At 38.3% G+C, this 17,680-nt stretch overlaps 3 protein-coding genes across 4 annotated transcripts in view; 1 reads left to right on the forward strand and 2 right to left on the reverse strand.

Moving 5' to 3' along the window:
* smad9 (SMAD family member 9) overlaps positions 1-17,680 on the reverse strand; it is a 937,424-nt gene that overhangs the window by 811,966 nt on the left and 107,778 nt on the right. The gene's annotated exons all lie outside the window — the stretch shown is intronic.
* Positions 3,148-7,327, reverse strand: haus1 (HAUS augmin-like complex, subunit 1). The gene is made up of 9 exons (XM_037687975.1): positions 7,307-7,327; positions 7,048-7,222; positions 5,869-6,004; positions 5,662-5,796; positions 5,430-5,553; positions 3,649-3,714; positions 3,472-3,543; positions 3,283-3,330; positions 3,148-3,192 (listed from the first exon to the last, which is right to left on the reverse strand). The coding sequence occupies exons 1-9, from the start codon at positions 7,325-7,327 to the stop codon at positions 3,148-3,150; spliced, it is 822 nt and encodes a 273-aa protein (XP_037543903.1).
* Positions 9,448-17,680, forward strand: part of mis18a (MIS18 kinetochore protein A) — a 14,655-nt gene continuing 6,422 nt past the window's right edge. The window contains exons 1-4 of the mRNA XM_037687977.1: positions 9,448-9,676; positions 11,859-11,925; positions 12,269-12,391; positions 14,855-14,957. Coding sequence (XP_037543905.1) covers positions 9,448-9,676; positions 11,859-11,925; positions 12,269-12,391; positions 14,855-14,957 — 522 coding nt within the window. The remainder of the gene's footprint in view (positions 9,677-11,858; positions 11,926-12,268; positions 12,392-14,854; positions 14,958-17,680) is intronic.

The following is a 17,680-nucleotide window of genomic DNA, read 5'->3' on the forward strand; positions in this document are numbered from 1 at the left end:
TGAATGTCTTTACATGCAACAAATGACATAATTTGAATTTACGCTCTGTGCACCAGTTTTTTTAATTCAACCATTATTTAAACAGATAAATCACATGGAGCCTCGAAGACTCATTTACAAGTGAGACCTGTTTGGACAGACAAAAACAGTGGTTAACTGGACACATGTAGGAGTTGGAGGCGAAAAAAAATTCCTATCAGACTTTTTTTTCTTGCCTGAGAAAAAAGAAAATCTCTAATATTATAAAAACACCTCACACAAACAAGCACATAGTAACATAGACAATCTGCAGACGGAGGAGACGAGAGCGGTCAGCAATGTTCATAGATGCTCTCAAGGTCACTGTAAGAGTTCTGATTAGGATGAAATAATCAGTCAATGTCCTCCGGTGAGATCCATAAACATTCTCGAGGGATGTCAAGGAATTGCAAGAATTACGTCTATGAGAATCCAAGAGTCCTGAAATGATGACACAAGTTTATTCAGCTGGTTTCATCTGGTTATCAGTTGGAAATTCCTCAGGGAGGGGGTGGTGAGCATCAGATCACATGTTCTCCAGGCAAATTCAGATAATATGGCCTTCAAGGCCAGCCAAGGGAGCCAAATTCAGATAAACACACAGTTGTTTTGGGGGCAGGCAGAACTTAATTGCATCTACCTTGAGTCTGTGTTGGTTGCCTCAGTTCCGAAACGTCCAAAATACATGGCCACACTGATGGAACGTGACTGAGTAAAATCCCCAAGATCTGATCCATTCAGCCTTTGAGTCCGGGTACTCGAGACATGAACCAAGCCATCATAAAGGCAAGCAGAGTGATCGGGTTCAAATTTGCTGTCAACGACTTCCTTGATTGTAGAAAAAACCAGCAACCATCCCAATCCAAAAAGCAGGAACCAGTTATCGTGAATCCAATTAAATATGTGTCCTTAAAATCCACAGATGGCAGCAGAGATAGACACATCATCAAGTCTTCCAGTCGATGAGATATCCAGCTGCGTGCGTGCCAACAGGGCAAATCGGCTCGCCTAAAGCCTGTCTTCTCTTTCAAGTAATGGTGTAAATTGAGTTGAGGGACCAACTGATCAAAACAAGTCCATAATTATGGTTTGGAGGATTTGCAAGAGAGGCTCAGAAGCAGTTTCACAAACAGACAGAGCGCAAAGCAGAGAGGGAGGGGGAGAAGCATCCGATCTCGGCGAGAGCAAGTGGTGAAGTGATGGATCTGGTGTGTCAGATGGTCTCATTAAAACACTTGGAGAGTATTGGGAGCATCGTGGGGAAAAATATAAAACAGAAATGAGGAAAAGGTGCAACTAATAGTTACTGTGAGTGATATTCAATATTATTGTACATTTTCCAAATGTATTGTAGCCTGAAAATTAACTGATTTTTGCTCTTTACATGAAGCAAACACTTTGGGGTATAAAGTAATGTTCTGATTCTGTTTCTTTGTATACATTTTTGATACTCTAACCACATGGTCCTTTTCATTGAAGCTGGGGGGCCCCACAGGGAAAACTGCTCCCCAGCCCACATATGTGACACCCCTCCATGGTAACAGGTCTGTGTCAGACTCCAGACCAGATAAATGACAGCCTGAGGACAAAAAAGTCTCCACACTCAGATCTATGGGATGGTGACTGACAGAGAGAAAGTGGAGATATTTTACAGATGGATAAGCTGGGCGAGGCAGCTCTGCCACCTTGCAGTGCGAAGGTTGCCAGAGCGAATCTCATTTGGGGGTTTCTGGGTGGAGTTTGCATGTTCTTTCTGTGCATGTGTGGGTTTTCTCCGGGTACTCCAGTTTCCTCCCACAGGCCAAAAACATGCACGTTAGACTGATGGGAAACTCTAAATTGTTCATAGGTGCGTGAGAGTGAATAGTTGTTTATCTCGTTTGTCTCTGTGATGGACTGGAGACATGTCCAGGGTGTCCCCCGCCTCTCGTCCAATGACTGCTGGATATGGGCACCAGTGATCCCCGTGACCCAAAAAGGAAGAAGCTGGTAAAGATAATGGATGGGATAGTTGAGAGCAGCTCCACAGCTTGTTTCTTATCCCTCAAAGTTCTTTTTTTGGACACAGTGTAGACCTGCAGGCCCGACTGGGACGTCACAGCTAGGCCTGTCACGATAACAAATTTTGCTGGGTGATTATCTCAGAAATTATTGCGATAGACGATATTATTGTTTGAAATTTGACAATAATTAGTAATTATTGCCAAATTTAAGAAGAAATGTTGGTTATTTGTTTTGTGTGTAGAACCTTTTGTTGACCACTGGATGGCAGTATAAGCCTGTTTGAACCGCAGGATGGATAGTAAGGGAGCGAGCAGCATGTCTCTAAGAAAAATGGGAGGGAGGCTCCTTGACATGGGCTGTCTCTCCTTTATGTTTTTCTCAAAATGGCAGACGCTCAGTGTGGTTTGAGCTCTTTAGCATAACATTTGTCACACAAAGCGTTTAATTAAAAAAAACAACAACAGTAAACAAGTTCTCCGCTTCTTTTTGCAGAGAAAAACTTTTTACATGAAGGCACGGGTTTCAACCGTGAATTTTGGGGCTTCGACAAGACGAAGGTGAAAGTGAACCACAATACAAACTCTGAGCACTGACTGAAAGTTAAGTTCATCTTTAAAACTTTGATTTAAACTTTCAGAAAGTAATCATTGGCGGTACATTTACAACTAAAAAAACTGTTCAATCAGTCCAATTCAAGATGGCCAACAGATCTTAGCTAACACAAATGGCTATAACTCAGTTTGACGGTTATCGAGAGAAAATTTGGCACAATACTAAAATGGCTAAACACTCAGGTTTACAGATACTGAGGTGAAGTTTAGTCTGGTGGTGAAAGGTGAAATATATTCAGTTTGACCAAAATGGTTACAACTCAGTTCCTTCTCAGCTCAAGATGATCTTTGTTTTAAACTGGCATGAAAGTTTTTTACGGATTGCTAATTTATCACAAAAGCAAAGATCTGTTTGGTAGCAAATAAAGTGCTTCTCTAAACTTCATATCTAAATCTAATTTATTTGACTTTTAAAAACCAAGTTCACTCAAAAGGTTCCCAATAAACTAGCTGAAGGTTAAAAGACGAAAACTTTATTTATTTTCAAAGACAAGAACTGTGAAATAACAAATCTTCATTTAAAATCCACGTTTTTCTCAAGTTTGGATTCAAGCGCAGCCTGTAATTGAGAAAGGAAGAAAAAAAATTAGAATTATATTTAAAAAAAAAAAATCTAGTCAATTATTCAATTAAATATCAGGAGACTCACAAGTTCTCTTTTTGCTTCTTCTATTTTCACTTGTGCTAGAGACGGGCTCTGTGATGGGTCAGAGAGGAAGACATTTTACAGCGCAACAAAATTCAGGTCAACAACAAATAATAAGACAAAACGAGAAATGTGGAGACTTTTTATATTTTTGAGGTCATGAAAACTGAACAAAATACAAAACCGTCTTACAGGACTTAGATCCATGTAAGGCTCCAGCTTCTTTTTCAGGGGAATTAATTCGTTTTTCACAGCATCGACTTCCTGCAAAAAAAAAAAAAAAAAAAAAGACATATGTCAAACCCAGAGAGCAGACGATGTGAGGTTTTTACATCATGGCGGTGACCGCTATATAAAAAGCTGTAAAACCTGAGAGAGCTGCACAACAGCCTGATGGGTAATAGACTTGTCCATCTTCCTGGATAAGAGTTGAGCCTGTAAAATTGACAAAACAGAATAAAAACAACCAAGGAAGTGACATTTAGACACGCTGGTTCAAACATACCAATAATTGGGTTTAATAGCAAAAAAACTGGTAAGATAATTTATCTGTGAGCCAAGTATGATTTGTACACTGTATAGACAAACACGCCTGAAAAGAGCCCGTATAAGTTTAGAAAAAAACTGATCAAAAACACGTCAGTAGATTTTACATGATTTTTTTCTTAACATATAACATATACTGGTAATTAACTAGATAAATTGCATATCCTGTGAAAATGCAGTGTGAATGCTTATTGCTCAAGAACTTGCTGAAAAATAGCTGAAATTAGCTAAAACGTGGTGAAATGGAAGAACAAGCCTAAATTGGCAGAAGAAAGCAAAAAGAACACATTTGCTGAATTTGGTTTAAATAAGCAGAAATAAGCACAAAAATTAGGAAATCAGCTGAAATTAGCACTAAAAAAATAGCTGAAAAGTAGCTGAAAATGTAGGAAGAAGCTTAAATTCACAGAAGCAAGTGGAAAGAACACAGTTGTGCTCAATTAGGCTTAAAGAAGCAGCAATGAGCACTAAAAAGTGGAAATTATCTGAAAAAGGCAGAAATTTGCACACACAAAAAAAAGTCAAATAGTAGCTAAAAAAGCCGAAAGAAGCTTAAATTATCAGAAGGAAGTGGAGGGAGCACATTTTTGCTGAATTAGGCTGAAAAAAGTTTAAAAGAGTGCCAAACATGTGGGTTTAGTTGAAAATGTTGAAATTAGCATCAAACAGCTAAAGAGTAGCTGAAATACCAGAAAAAAGCTGAAACTTACAGAAACAAGCTGAAAAGAGCATAAGCTGCTGAAATTAGCAGAAAGAAGTTAGAAGAAGCACAAAAATGTTGTAGTTAGCAGAAGAAGGTAAAAGGAGCACAAAACAGCTGAAATAACAGCTAAAAGTAGCTGAAAAAAGTTACAATTTGCACAAGAAGGCTGAAAGAAGCTGAAGCAGAACAAAATGTGAAAGGAGCAGTAAAAGGTTGTAAACAGATCTAAAGATCTGAAGGATGCAAAATGAGCTCAGTTCATTTTCTATGAGAAAAAAAAATGGCAGAAAAGGGTAAATATTTCAAAAAGCTCAAGTTGCACCTATATATCAGGTCATAACAGGATTGTCCTGAAAGAGCTGAATGTTTTGATGTATGATTTGTTGAAATATACAACAAATGTAAATGTATAAGAACACCTTTACTGTCTAAAAGCACAAGTGATGAAACAACAAACAGCTGCGATCCAGACACCCAGACATGTTAAATAAAACTTGATGAGGAAAATGAGACACTGACTATGAGAGTGTACCGACTCAATTCAAACACTAACCACTAATCTTCTTTTTATCGCTCTCTGGCTGTGATTTTTATGTAATACGGAGTTAAGTTATGGATTTTTCTCTACCAATTAATAAGAATTATTCAAAGACTCCAACACAGAAACAGTCTCAATCAACAACAGTTTTTTCTTACAAAAATATCAGGATTTATTTAGCTACGTATATTTAGGCTCCAAGTACAGCTCCATTTCACTTGTTTTGGATTAGGATTCCCCGTGACCCAAAATGGAAAAAGCGGGTAAAAAATAATGGCTGGATTAAGATTCAGAAACTGTGATTTCTGCAGTCACATCTTTAACATCATCCGTTACAAAAACAGATCAAACAGCACAACGTACCTCTGACCTCTCTCGACTGTTACTGAGCTCTCTGGCTTTTGTCGTCACAAAATCTATGTTGAGCATCCTCTCCTCTGCTTTGGCACGCTCCACCACTTGAGACTCGGTTATTTTCTCGATATCTCTGACAATAAAGAACACTTGATACGTGTGAACCAGCAAAATGTCTGTTTTTATCATTATAAATGACGACACATGGAGATACAGCAAAAGCTGACAGCTACATTCTTACTCTTGTATAGTTCCCCGCAGCACCAGAGTTGCACCAAGCTGCTTTCTAAGAGCCCTTAGTTCTCTCTCAAGTTGTCTGTGTAACTTTTCAGCTTCCAGATGTTCACTGGTGAGGTTGTTGACTGCTGGCATAAAACTGGAGGAAAACAAATGCATGAAATCAGTAAATCAGACAAACACAGAAAAGAGTAGAACAATGGTAGTGTACCTTCCCAGTGATGTGTCTCTCACTCCAAGCACCATAGCATTGTCCACCAAAGCAGACACATAGTCTGCAGCCAGTTTGGACAAACTGGCTGAGGACAGGCCGACTCCTTGGAGAAGAACCTCCTGAAGATGAGCAGCTAGGTACAAAAATTACATCTTATTTTATTTGAAATTCTGTCAACACTGTGTGGTGCAAACTGATGACAACATACGAGTCAGAATTGAGAAGAAGATTGTGGATTGTTACAATTTTTGTTCTTACAAAAAAAGGAAAAGTTACGAGACAAAACCACTGTTGTGTAACAACAGATTATTTAACAACAACAACAAAAATATGAGCCTTTAGGGACTTTATTATTAGCAGTCTGTGACAGACACTTTTTAGTTATGTGTCTAAATACTGTATAACAAAAATAACAATTTGACAAACATAAAAACACATCATATTTAATAACAACAAGGTGATTCCCAAATAGTTATTAGTCATTTTTAACTGGACGTATAGTCAACTGAAGGAGGACGAATCTTTCAGGTCCTGGATTAAGTGTTAGCTGGATATATTTTTTTCGTTTTATTCTTGAAAACCTGAATTTCATAAACGGTACAATTCATCTGCTGTACGTGTTTTTCCTTTCCACTGTTGCCTTTGTGCTTGCTCAGGATGGGGAGGCTGTGACGAAGTGAAGACTCAAAGCAATCTGCTGGCCCCTCAGATAAATAATGTTATTTACTTTTTATGTATATGAATGTTTCTGTGCAGTGCCCTGAGATGACTTGTGTTACTTGGCGCTATAGAAATAAAATGAACTGAACTATTTTTATTTTTTTATTTTACCTGACTGCATCCTCATTTGCTTAAGCACATGCTGCGCAATGTTCTGGACAGAAAACAAGTCAAATTTAAAAGAAAAAGAGAATTATTGATCAAGATCCCTTTAACAATAACAAATAGCCCTAAAGGACAAATATAAATAAACTAATGCATTGTAGGCAAGTTTAGATCTTTACAGATCTCTGCTTGTATTTTTGATTGTTTGCATCTAGAATCAAGCATAGGAATGCTTATAAAATTCAGGTTATTATAATTATCCATCACTTGGAGCAGGAGTCCTGTTGAAGCCACAGGTGTGCATTATTTACTCTACTTTCATGTCTCCTCTGCTGCCAGTTCGTCACTCACCATCAGCCTGATGCTCTGATGTTTTCTGTTTCAAGTCTTCAATGAGGTGAGCGGTGTCACTGCAGCGGGCTTCACTGGACTGTGCCAGCTGATACAGTATGTCTATTGTCCTTGTATTCACCTCAAACTGTGGCACTGGCTGGTCTCCATACACTGCACTCAGCCAGCTGTTTACCTGTGGGTAAATATGACAATAATGTGCCATCAAATAACCGCTGCCTGATGCGTTCTTTTATATTCACGCAACACTGAAACTTACCTTTTTAATTTTTTCAGACATTGTCACACACACACACACACACACAAAAAGACAAACAGTAGAAACAGGACCGGTCCAAAATGTTTTGGATAAACTCGTACAGTAAACATTAACCGTCTTCGCGCGCCCCCTTAAATGATCGTCACCACTTCCGGATTGTGAGCCAATCAAAAGACAGAGAAACTAAACGACTTGTGGGATGGCGCGAGAAGCCTGGGAATACATTTTTTGTTAGTTTTTAATAAATAAATAAAAACGCATAAAACTGGTTCTAATATTATATATAATAATAAACTACGCAGATAATTGATTAAAACACTTTCAAAAAAGTAAAAAGCTGATTGGTTCACGTTTCCGGTTGTTTACAAAGATAAAGACTCAGTTAGGATAGTTCCCTCCTAAGCAAGAACTAATCACTTGCTCTCACATCGTCGTCATCATCATAAAAACAATAATGATTATAATAATTATAATAATAAAGACATATAATACATATGATGATGTTTATAATGATTGATACTGATTATTCTATGAAGAACCAAAAACTACATGAACAATGTTTGGTACTAACACCATGACCATAATGATATAATGTATGAACTAACCTGCACTTAAGTTCAAGCTGTGTTTATTTCTTATATGCAAGTTTAGCACAGGGCTAACAGTACAATGAAATGCTTAGGATGAGAGGAACCGATTTGACTCGCTAAAAAAAATTAAAAAAAAAATAAAAAAATCTAGGAACAAACCACCAAGAAAATACAAAAAGCATGCAATAAGGGTACACAAAAAAAGTGACAAAGTAATTATAATATTTACAATGTCCTAAAGAGAGATACTGAGCAACAACATGGTAGAATATAATGGTGCAGCAGGATGAATTTGAATTAATAAATATTTCAAGGTAGTAATATAAGCTAAAATGCATATGACACACAAATGCATATGTGTGTGTATGTGCGTGTATATATACTGCACATAATCAACATCTGATTCTGAATCTGATATACCACACAGGTTGTGTGACAGTTTATTGCACAGGCAGTGACACTGAGGTTGAATTATTAGTTATTTCCAGTTGTACAGTGTTATTTATCGAGAGTTCAGTAATCTGATAACTTGTGGGTAATATCTGTCCTTTAGTCTTTTTGTATGCGATGGCAGACTCCTGTATTGTCTGCCTGAGGGTAGTAGACGGAAGAGTCCTTGTGCTGGGTGGGTGTGGTCCTTAATGATGCTGTGTGCTTTACGCAGACATTGGCTGTGGTAGATGTCCTGGATGGTGTGGAGACTGCTACCAGTGATGTTCTCTGCTGTTTGCACCACCCTCTGTAGAGCTTTCTGGCTTTATTTGTCTTTATATTCTGGTTTTATGTGTTTCTTTTTAGATTGGTATAAAATCATCAGAATGCTGGTGAAGATTCTCAGTCATCCAGGACATGATGAATTCAAAAAACGTTCAATACAAAAACAGCTGGACTTTATTTGCATCTGAGAATCTGAGATGACTGAACGTCTTCTGTTACAAATAAAGTCCAGTTGTTTTTGTATTGAACGTTTTTTGAAAATCATACAGACTACCATTTTGAAAACAATGGGTTGCTGTAAACATAAGTAGAAAAAAAGTGCATATACAGTACGTACTACCTAAAGTTGATTTGCATTTTCCAGCTGTGTATTTTTTCCTCTTGTTAAAAAAAACTAAACAAAAACAAAAAATCATTTTTTTTGAGTTGTAAAAAAACAAGGTCTGACATTTCTGTATTTTGATGATAATGATGTGGAAAACATTTATGAAAGTAAAGTTGTAAAGGTTTATGCTTTTCTTTCAATTTTTATTGTCACTGTGGTCATCATATCTTTTAAGTTTGACTGCATTCTTCTCTTATCTTATTTTGTATTTGACTGGTTATTTCAATCTGCCTTTGTTTGCAGTACTTTTATTTATATATATATATATATATATATATATATATATATTTGTGTGTGTAACAACTTGTAAAAAAGCGAAAATAAAAACTTGAGACGAAAGCGGAAGTACTCGAAAGTGTTCATCTTGTGTCAACCGGATATTTCAACCACCCGCACAAGTTTGAAAACACAACTCCTTGTTTCGACGGAAACCTTTGAGAAAAGCACAAATGGCTACGAAAGAGAAGTCGACCGGGCTTCGCCAAAAGTTTATAAACAAAACGTTTAATTCATCCAGCGTCGACTCCACCGCGGTTGAAGAAAAACTGTTCAGCGGCGGAGTCGACGAAGAAGAGGACGGACCCGTGGTGTTCTTCTGCGTGAAGTGCAGGTTACCTGTGGGGGATTCTCTGTCCTGGGACGGAGTTGAAGATGGACAGAACCAAATAAGACTAAAGCGTAAGTGTGGGTTTTAGATTATTACATTTAGCTGCCACACTGACTAAATCAGTTATTTAACATTATAAACATGAAGCTACATCACATTTCAAATTATGGCTCTCTCTAGTTATGCTATTGTCAACAATTTAAAACATTTAAGATTAGATGCAAATGTCCTCTATCAGAGACTGAGACCTCATAGTCCAAGAAAGCCAACTTGCCATTTTTTTTACATCTTCTCGTGTGAACTTGATGTATTTATCCACAGAGTGGACATTTGCAAACCGAGGTGTACCGCAAACCCACCCACACAGACCAGTATTTGCAGTTTGACTCCCATCACCCTTTGGAGCACAAGTTAGGAGTCATCAGGACTCTGTATCACAGAGCAGACAGCGTCCCCACTAGCTCAGGAGCCAGGCAGAAGGAGAAATCCCACACAAGACAGGCTCTAGAGCAATGTGGATATCCTAACTGGGCCTTCCTGAAAGCAGAGAAGAAACCCAAACAGGACTCCAGTCAGCCAACAGGTGAAAAGGAGGAACCCAGACCCAGACCAGTGGTCATTCCATATGTTGAGGGGGTATCAGAGAAACTGAGACGTTTATTTTCTAAACATAACGTCCCAGTGGCTTTTAAACCCCAAAATACATTACGGCAAAGACTGGTTCATCCCAAAGATCCAGTCCCCCGGCACAAACAGAGTAATGTTGTGTATGCTGTTCAGTGTCAGGAGGGCTGTGATCAGTCTTACATCGGGGAAACTAAACAGCCACTGGCCAAAAGGATGGCCCAGCACAGAAGATCAACATCATCAGGCCAGGACTCTGCGGTCTACACTCATCTCCAGGCCAGCGGTCACTCTTTCAGGGATGAAGATGTTCACATCCTGGACAGAGAGGAACGATGGTTTGAGAGAAGAGTAAAGGAGGCCATCTTTGTGAAAAGAAATCGTCCATCATTAAACAGGGGTGGAGGCCTCCGGGTTCAACTGTTCCCCTCTTACAATGCTGTGATTGCTAGTATCACTCAGCCCTCTGTGAACAGTAAACAGCCATCAGTGTGCTAATGATCCATTGTTACGCTGATGGTCCTTCTTGAGCATGTGATCAGCTGGTTTTGGTTGTCAGCAGCAAACTGGTTGATCCACTCTGTGAAGGTGCTATTTAAGAGACTGAGCTGAAAACAGCACCTCAGACTGAGGAAGTCTCTTGGATGAGAGACGAAACGTTTCTAGATTTTTTTGCTTTGTTTTGTTTTTTGTTTTTTTGAATGTCCAGAGGACCAGATTGAACTTTTTTTGATTTTTCTACCTGGATTATTGAGCATGCATCAGGATATTGTAAGCTTTTATATATTTCTTGTTATTTTGATGATTATGTCTTGCAGATAATGAAAACCCCAAACTCAGGATATTAGAATATTGTGATAAAGTTCCACAGTGCCCTGAGATGACTTCCGTTGTGACTCGGTGCTATATAAATAAACTGAATTGAGTTATTGGAAGCTCATGCTCACTATGCACAGATGAATCCTAGACATGAGATACAAATGTCTCATTCCTCAAGTCGAGTCGCTCCTGAACCAGAAACATCAGAAGTGTCTTACCTGCTGAGGACTTCAGAAACCATGGGCCCAGATCATCACTGACTGTGGAAACTTCACTCTGGACTTCAAGCAACATGGATTCTGTTCCTCTCCACTCTTCCTCTAGAATCTGGGACCTTGATTTCTAGATGACATGAAAATGTACTTTCATCTGAAAAGAGGACACTGGACCACCGAGCAACAGTCCAGTTCTTTTTTCCTCTCAGCAGGTAAGACGCTTCTGATGTTTTTGGTTCAGGAGTGGCTGGACTTCAGGGATGAGACATTTGTAGCTCACGTCTAGGATTCGTCTGCTCATCGTGAGCATGAGTTGAGTGTTCATTACCTGAAAGACATAATCAACATTACAAGAAATGAAGGCTTGAAATATTTCACTCTGTATGTAATGAACGAATCTATATACTGTAAGAGTTTCACTTTCACAATATTCTATTTTGTTAGCTGCACCTGCACTACAAAACTGGTATCAGAGCACCAAGCGCACCTCAGTCATCCCATTTCAGTTGCAATACTTTTGTATATTAATATTGACCCCAGTTTAAACTGATCTGTAACGATAACAGTTTACGTATTTCTGATGTTTTTGTCCCAGGGGTGACTGACAATGTCCTGATTGGAAAAGAAACTCGTCAGCTTGAAATGAGCAAACAGTCTCATTGGTAAGGAGGATTCCAGTAACACTGCCAACACAAGAGTAAAAGTCTTCTATTCATCCAGCTTTAAAAGTTACACATTTAAACCCAATCAACATAAATATCTACAGAGAATTTTTTAAAGAAGTGCATTATATCTTGCGTACTTGACCCTGTGCGAGTACAATGGTGTTAATAGACAGTGACCGTGGAATATTTCAAGAACAGCATGTAATTGTTATTAGCTACAAAATATTCCAACGTTGCTCATGACAAACTTCAGCTGAGCTTACTGGTGTTGTGCTGTGTGAAGTGTGTTTTCTATTTGTTATAGAATTTGTTTAATTTATTCATTTTTTTCCGTCCGCAGTTTGATTGTGGATCTTATCTGTCGAGGCTGCCGCTCCGTGCTCGGCATGATTTACACGTCTACTCCAAGGAACATGGACAACATGAGGTTTACTTTCTGCATGAGCGTAGCCAGTATCGACAGGTAAATGTTTATTTTTTATTTTTTATGACCTAACGAGTTCATATCTGTACGTGTAGAAGTGTGAGAGATCTGATCAGTTTTACTGGAACCTGTGATGCAGGTGTGAATTATTTCATTGTACCATTTGTTGAATTGTAAAATCAAAACGTGCAGGTGTGTGTCATCCTAGAGGACGACAGGTAGATGTTTTTTTTGTTTTCTCGCAAGCCTAAAAACCATTACAGTAGTCCCTCGTTTATTGGGGGGGGTTATGTTCCACATATCACTGCGATAAGTGAAAAACCACAAAGTAGGAACACTATTTGTTTTAGTATTTATATATATTTTAAGGCTTTATAAAGCTTTCCCACACTCTTACAATGTTCTACTCTTAAACCTCAGTAATTTTAACAACATACATATATGTACTAGGCAGTGCTGCAAAGTTTTACCCACCAGCTCTGCAGAACAGCAGCTCTGTTCCAGTCGGGCTCGTTTCCGGTTCGGCAGACATACCCTGCGGTGACAAAGCCCACCGCTCCGTCCACGTTTATGTGCACGTGTCGATTATTGAGCTTCAGGATTATTTGCAACTTTCCTGCCAGTTCTGTGATCTTAATAGATAGATGTTACTTCTAACTTTGCATTGCAAAACTTTCCCTCCATTTCAGAAGAAAGCTGCGGGCGGAAGCACTGTTAGATTCTGGGTACTGTAGTTCTTTTGACTGGTGTGACAGTGTAGGCTTATTGAAAGAAAAACTACAAAATAGCGACGCCTGCACAAAGTTTTTTTTTTTCCTGTTAACTTTTTATCCCATACCGTCCCAATCACGTGAGTAATATTAAAGTTGACAACCATGTGTCGTGCACAATCTTACGTTGAAAAACTGCGAAAGAGCGAGTCCGCGAAAGTCAAACCATGAAGTAGCGAAGGACTGCTGTGACATGGTTTCTTCTCCATTTTAATTTAATGATTGCTGTATAGTCTCACAGTTGCGTTAAAAAAACAAAAGAAAATCTGTTTTTGTAGAAATCTTTCCCTTTTTCACACATGATCCAAAAATATATTGGGAGTGGTGGCGCAGAGGTTAGAAGATGGGCTTGTGATCGGAAAGTCGCAGGTTCAACTCCCCGGACCGTCAACTTTGAAATGTGGGTGGAAAAGGTGAAACACCCACACCTGCCTCCACCCTCATTTGCCCCACTCTGGGACCATGAGCAACTCCATCATCTGCTTCCAAAATAACAGGTCGCTTAAAAAATGAGTTCTCGTGACTCAATGAGACGACCAATATAAATAAAGGGTAAATTAAAAAAAAAAAAAAAAATATGATCAACAACTTAAGAGAAATTAACGTTTTCATAAAAAAAGAAAAAGAGAGAGAGAACCGTGTGAAACATATAGCTTTCTGGTCAATAAAAAAAAACTAAATGCAAAGCGGTTGTAAATTGTAAGCACTTAGTTTAAATATATCGATCACAAAACGACAACGTGTATTTACAAAACATTAGAAAAATTTAGTTTTGTGTTGCAGGTTTAATTTAGTCATAACTGTTGAATGAATGTGACTGTGTGTGGTTATTTTTGTCTGTCAGCAAAATATCTCATGGATCTCTGGACAGATTTTAATGAATCTCTTGTAACGTAATCCTTAGATCGACATCTAAAGCGGATTACCTTCGGGAGTCCTCTTCATTCAAGATGGCAACCACAGCTAATCAACCTTACAAACACAAAACTGGCTCAATGGTCATTTTTACAGATAGTGAGTTTTAAGGTGGTGTGGTCGTAGCTGAGTGATCGTCACTTACTACAAGCACGTGTGCAACATTTTTATTCAAATGTTTACATGCAGGGCTGCAGGTGATATGCATATCTGCATGTGGCGAGTGGTGGCGCAGAGGCTAGAGAAGGTGGGCCTGTGATCGGAAGGTCACCGGTTTGACTCCCTAGACCGTCAACATCAAAATGTGGCCGGAAAGATGAAACACCCACACCTGCCTCCACCCTCATTTGTCCCAATCTGTGCCCTTGAGCAAGTTCCTTAATTCACCACCACCATCTGCTCCCAAACAGGTCTCTCTTGAAAATGAGTCCTCGTGACTCAATGAGGCTACTTGTATAAAAAAAAGGGTAAATAAAATAAAAATGCCTTTAAGGAAATCGCCTTTGAATTAAACTTTATTATGCTCTTAATGAAATGGATCTTTACATTTATTGGAAATAGTTTTACTGAAGCTTAACTAATTTTAGTAATATTGTTGATGTAAAAACCGTAGTAGATGTTAATAAATATATTTTTAAGTTCGATTGTATAAATTCACAATGCAGCGGTCATAGGATAAGATATAGAATCAAATCAGCAAAACCTGGACAAGCCACTATAGATTCAACAGAAATTATGTTGTTGGTTTTTTTTAAAGGAGATTTCATTTTTTACAAGTTAATTATTTCAGTTTTCTTGGTTCCGTATTATTTTTCAGCTATGAGCTGGGCTCTGCAAAGCAGATGTTGGCAGCAGATGTCCCCAAAGAGCAGCCAGTCACTCTGGAGTACAGGGGCGTCGTAGAGCAGCAGCTGACAGAGGTAAATCACTGCCGCTATGTTCCTTTGTCTGGCTTCTCTCAGGTGGTCTTGCCTGAAGGTAAAATGTTGTCAAACAGATAGAATTCTGTTTAAACCCAAATTAATATTTAAACATCCTAAACAGAGGTTTGTTTATCTTTATTTTTTCATCTGTATCTTGTATGTTGATGTAAAGTTAAGGTATTTAATAGTGTTCTTATTATTTTAAAGTCAGGATAAAGCAGCATTGTACGGGAGATGTGATGTACGAACTCGGTCAGTTTCAGCAGGAGTCATCGTGCTCTGCGTGGCGTTGTGTTGCTCAAAGAGCCTTCTCAATGCACTGGGTCAAGATGACATCAGCTTGGTTCTGGTAAATCCATCCCTCTGTGACGAGCAGACTTTTTCGTTTTAGTCAGACGTTACCTCATCCGTCCACCAACAATACCTCCCTCAAACTGTTTCTTTTTTTTTTTTTTTTTTAAGTTATTTTCAAAGATTCAAAAAAAAAAAACATTCATTCTTTTAGATCATCGCAAACCCATTACTTCTTATTGTCATTCGCATATCTTGCCTTTAAATTACTTTCCTACCATCTATTCATATTTGTTTTTATTTGATTTGATCTCTTTTCTACTCAAATTGTTTACTAGATTAGTGTAAGGATGTCTAAATAATCTTAATTGCTCTTTGTTTAGAATAAAAACAAGAAAAAGGCACAAATCGTCCAGCAGGTGGCGATAGTGTGCCAGCTCTCTAAAACCTCATGCAGGGGGGACAATGGACAAGGAGCACGTTGAGAAATCTTTGTTGGGGGGAACATGTTCTCAACATGAGCAGTCTTTGTTGCCCTAACTCAGTGCTGATCTGGAGTTTTGTTTTATTTGAACTATAATGAAAATGTTTGGTTGCAACTTGGAACAATCGCTTGTAATCTTTGTTTGAGGGTAAACTCTTTTTTTAATTATCGTTATCACGAAATATCTTTATTGCTGTTTCTCAATTTGTCTGGTATTTTGTTTGATGTGGCTTCTTTCGTTTGCATTTCCGCCACGTGAAAAATGACCCATTTTTTATTTTTAGATATTTGTCTATTAAAGTGGTAAATTAAAAACGGGTTCTGCTGCTCTAAAGACTGGAACACACACAAGAGATTGTTGAAGCAGCAGCTCACGTGTACCTTTAGGTCCTGAAGGAGACTAATTAAATGCTGTGCCAGCTTTCTGTCACTGACTTGACTTGTTGCCATTTTTATCATCTTTGTTTCATCTGAACAAACAAACTGAAAAGGCTGTAGAGCTCATCTCACACGGTAAGGTTGACATGTCCAGGAATCCTGCAAAACAATTTGTTGCTTGAATAAAAACATTCAGAGGAACACAGACTAGTTAAATGAGGGTTCTCCTGAAATCTAGCCAGTTGTTGACTTATTTACTGCCTGTATGGTTAATTATTCTAGCTAGGGCGACGTATAAATTGTTTTAATTTTACGAGTTATATAGTCATCCGTTAACCATCTTAAATGAGATTGCAGAGGTTTTGTTCAAGCGCTGGAATTAAAATCAGAATTTTTTTTATTGTTCTGTTTATAGTGAGTAATTTTGTAAATCATCAAACCTTCAAAAGATTATTCAGTTACTCAGAATAAAATCAAAAGCACCGTAACCTCTGAAAGTGGATTTTTTTTCTTATTAAACTCATATATGGAAGTACAGTAGACCCTCATTTATCATGGGGGATCCGTACCCTGAAGCCCCACGATAATTGAAAAACTGCCAAGTAGGAGTAGTAGTAGAAGTAGTACCATATTTTCCACCGTACACGTTGCACTGCCCTATAAGTTGCATGAGTCCAAATGTGTCTAAAAAAGTGGAAAAATCCATAAATATGTCGCTTAGCCATATACGTCGCATCTATTATGCGTCACCGCTGAGAACCCGGAAATGTGGGCCGGTGTTGTGCCAAAAAACGATTGGCTGCCAAATGGCATCCGCGGGAGCGTTCACGGAGGACTTTAACAAGCATTTAACAAGATTAACACTTAAAAACAATTATTTGTTTGCTCAAAATTATAGTAAAGGCGTGTCTCAGTCTAACTTGTGCTTAATAAAATGCACTTTGACGGCCAAATCAGCTGCATTTTCAAAAGCCGATACACGGAAACATGAACGCACAGAGGGCAACTCAGTCCATTTCTTCAAAATTTAACAAGATAACCACCTAAAAACATTTATTTGTTTGCTCGACTTTATAGTAAAGGTGTGTCTCAGGCAGTTGAACTTTTACTTAATAAATGCACTTTAATGGTCAAATCAGCTACATTTCGCCGGGGCAGCGCAGCGAAATGAAGCTGATTCGGTTTCTTCAGGCAGACGACGGTGGCAGTCTGTGGCAAGCCGACTGCGTCATTAATAGCCACTTTTACCTATTGCATGATACAACGGCATGCCTTACTACTCAACTGCCATCTAGTGGCTGAAAATGGTAGGGTTCAAAATTTTCAGTCAGAATGAATGTAAACGATCATATCTCAGACAAGAATTGGTTTATAAATATGGAAAAAAAATCCATCAATACGTCGCTTCGGCATATAAGTCACAGGACATGCAAATTTTGCAAAAACTGCAACATGTACCGCAAAAAATATGGTAAGTAGTAGTTTATTTTAATGTGTGTGTGTATGTATGTATGTATATATATATATATGTATGTATATATGTATGTATGTATATATATATATGTAT

Source organism: Nematolebias whitei, chromosome 14, assembly GCF_014905685.2.
Source record: "Nematolebias whitei isolate Nwh7 chromosome 14, NemWhi1, whole genome shotgun sequence".
Taxonomy (NCBI): Eukaryota; Metazoa; Chordata; class Actinopteri; order Cyprinodontiformes; family Rivulidae; genus Nematolebias; species Nematolebias whitei.

Coding starts and splice junctions, on each gene's coding strand:
- haus1 (XM_037687975.1), bottom strand. CDS start 7,327: ATGTCTGAAAAAATTAAAAAG. Junction 5,797..5,868: donor AGAGACACATCACTGGGAAG/GTACACTACCAT, acceptor GTTTTCCTCCAG/TTTTATGCCAGCAGTCAACA. Junction 3,193..3,282: donor AAGAAGCAAAAAGAGAACTT/GTGAGTCTCCTG, acceptor TCTCAATTACAG/GCTGCGCTTGAATCCAAACT.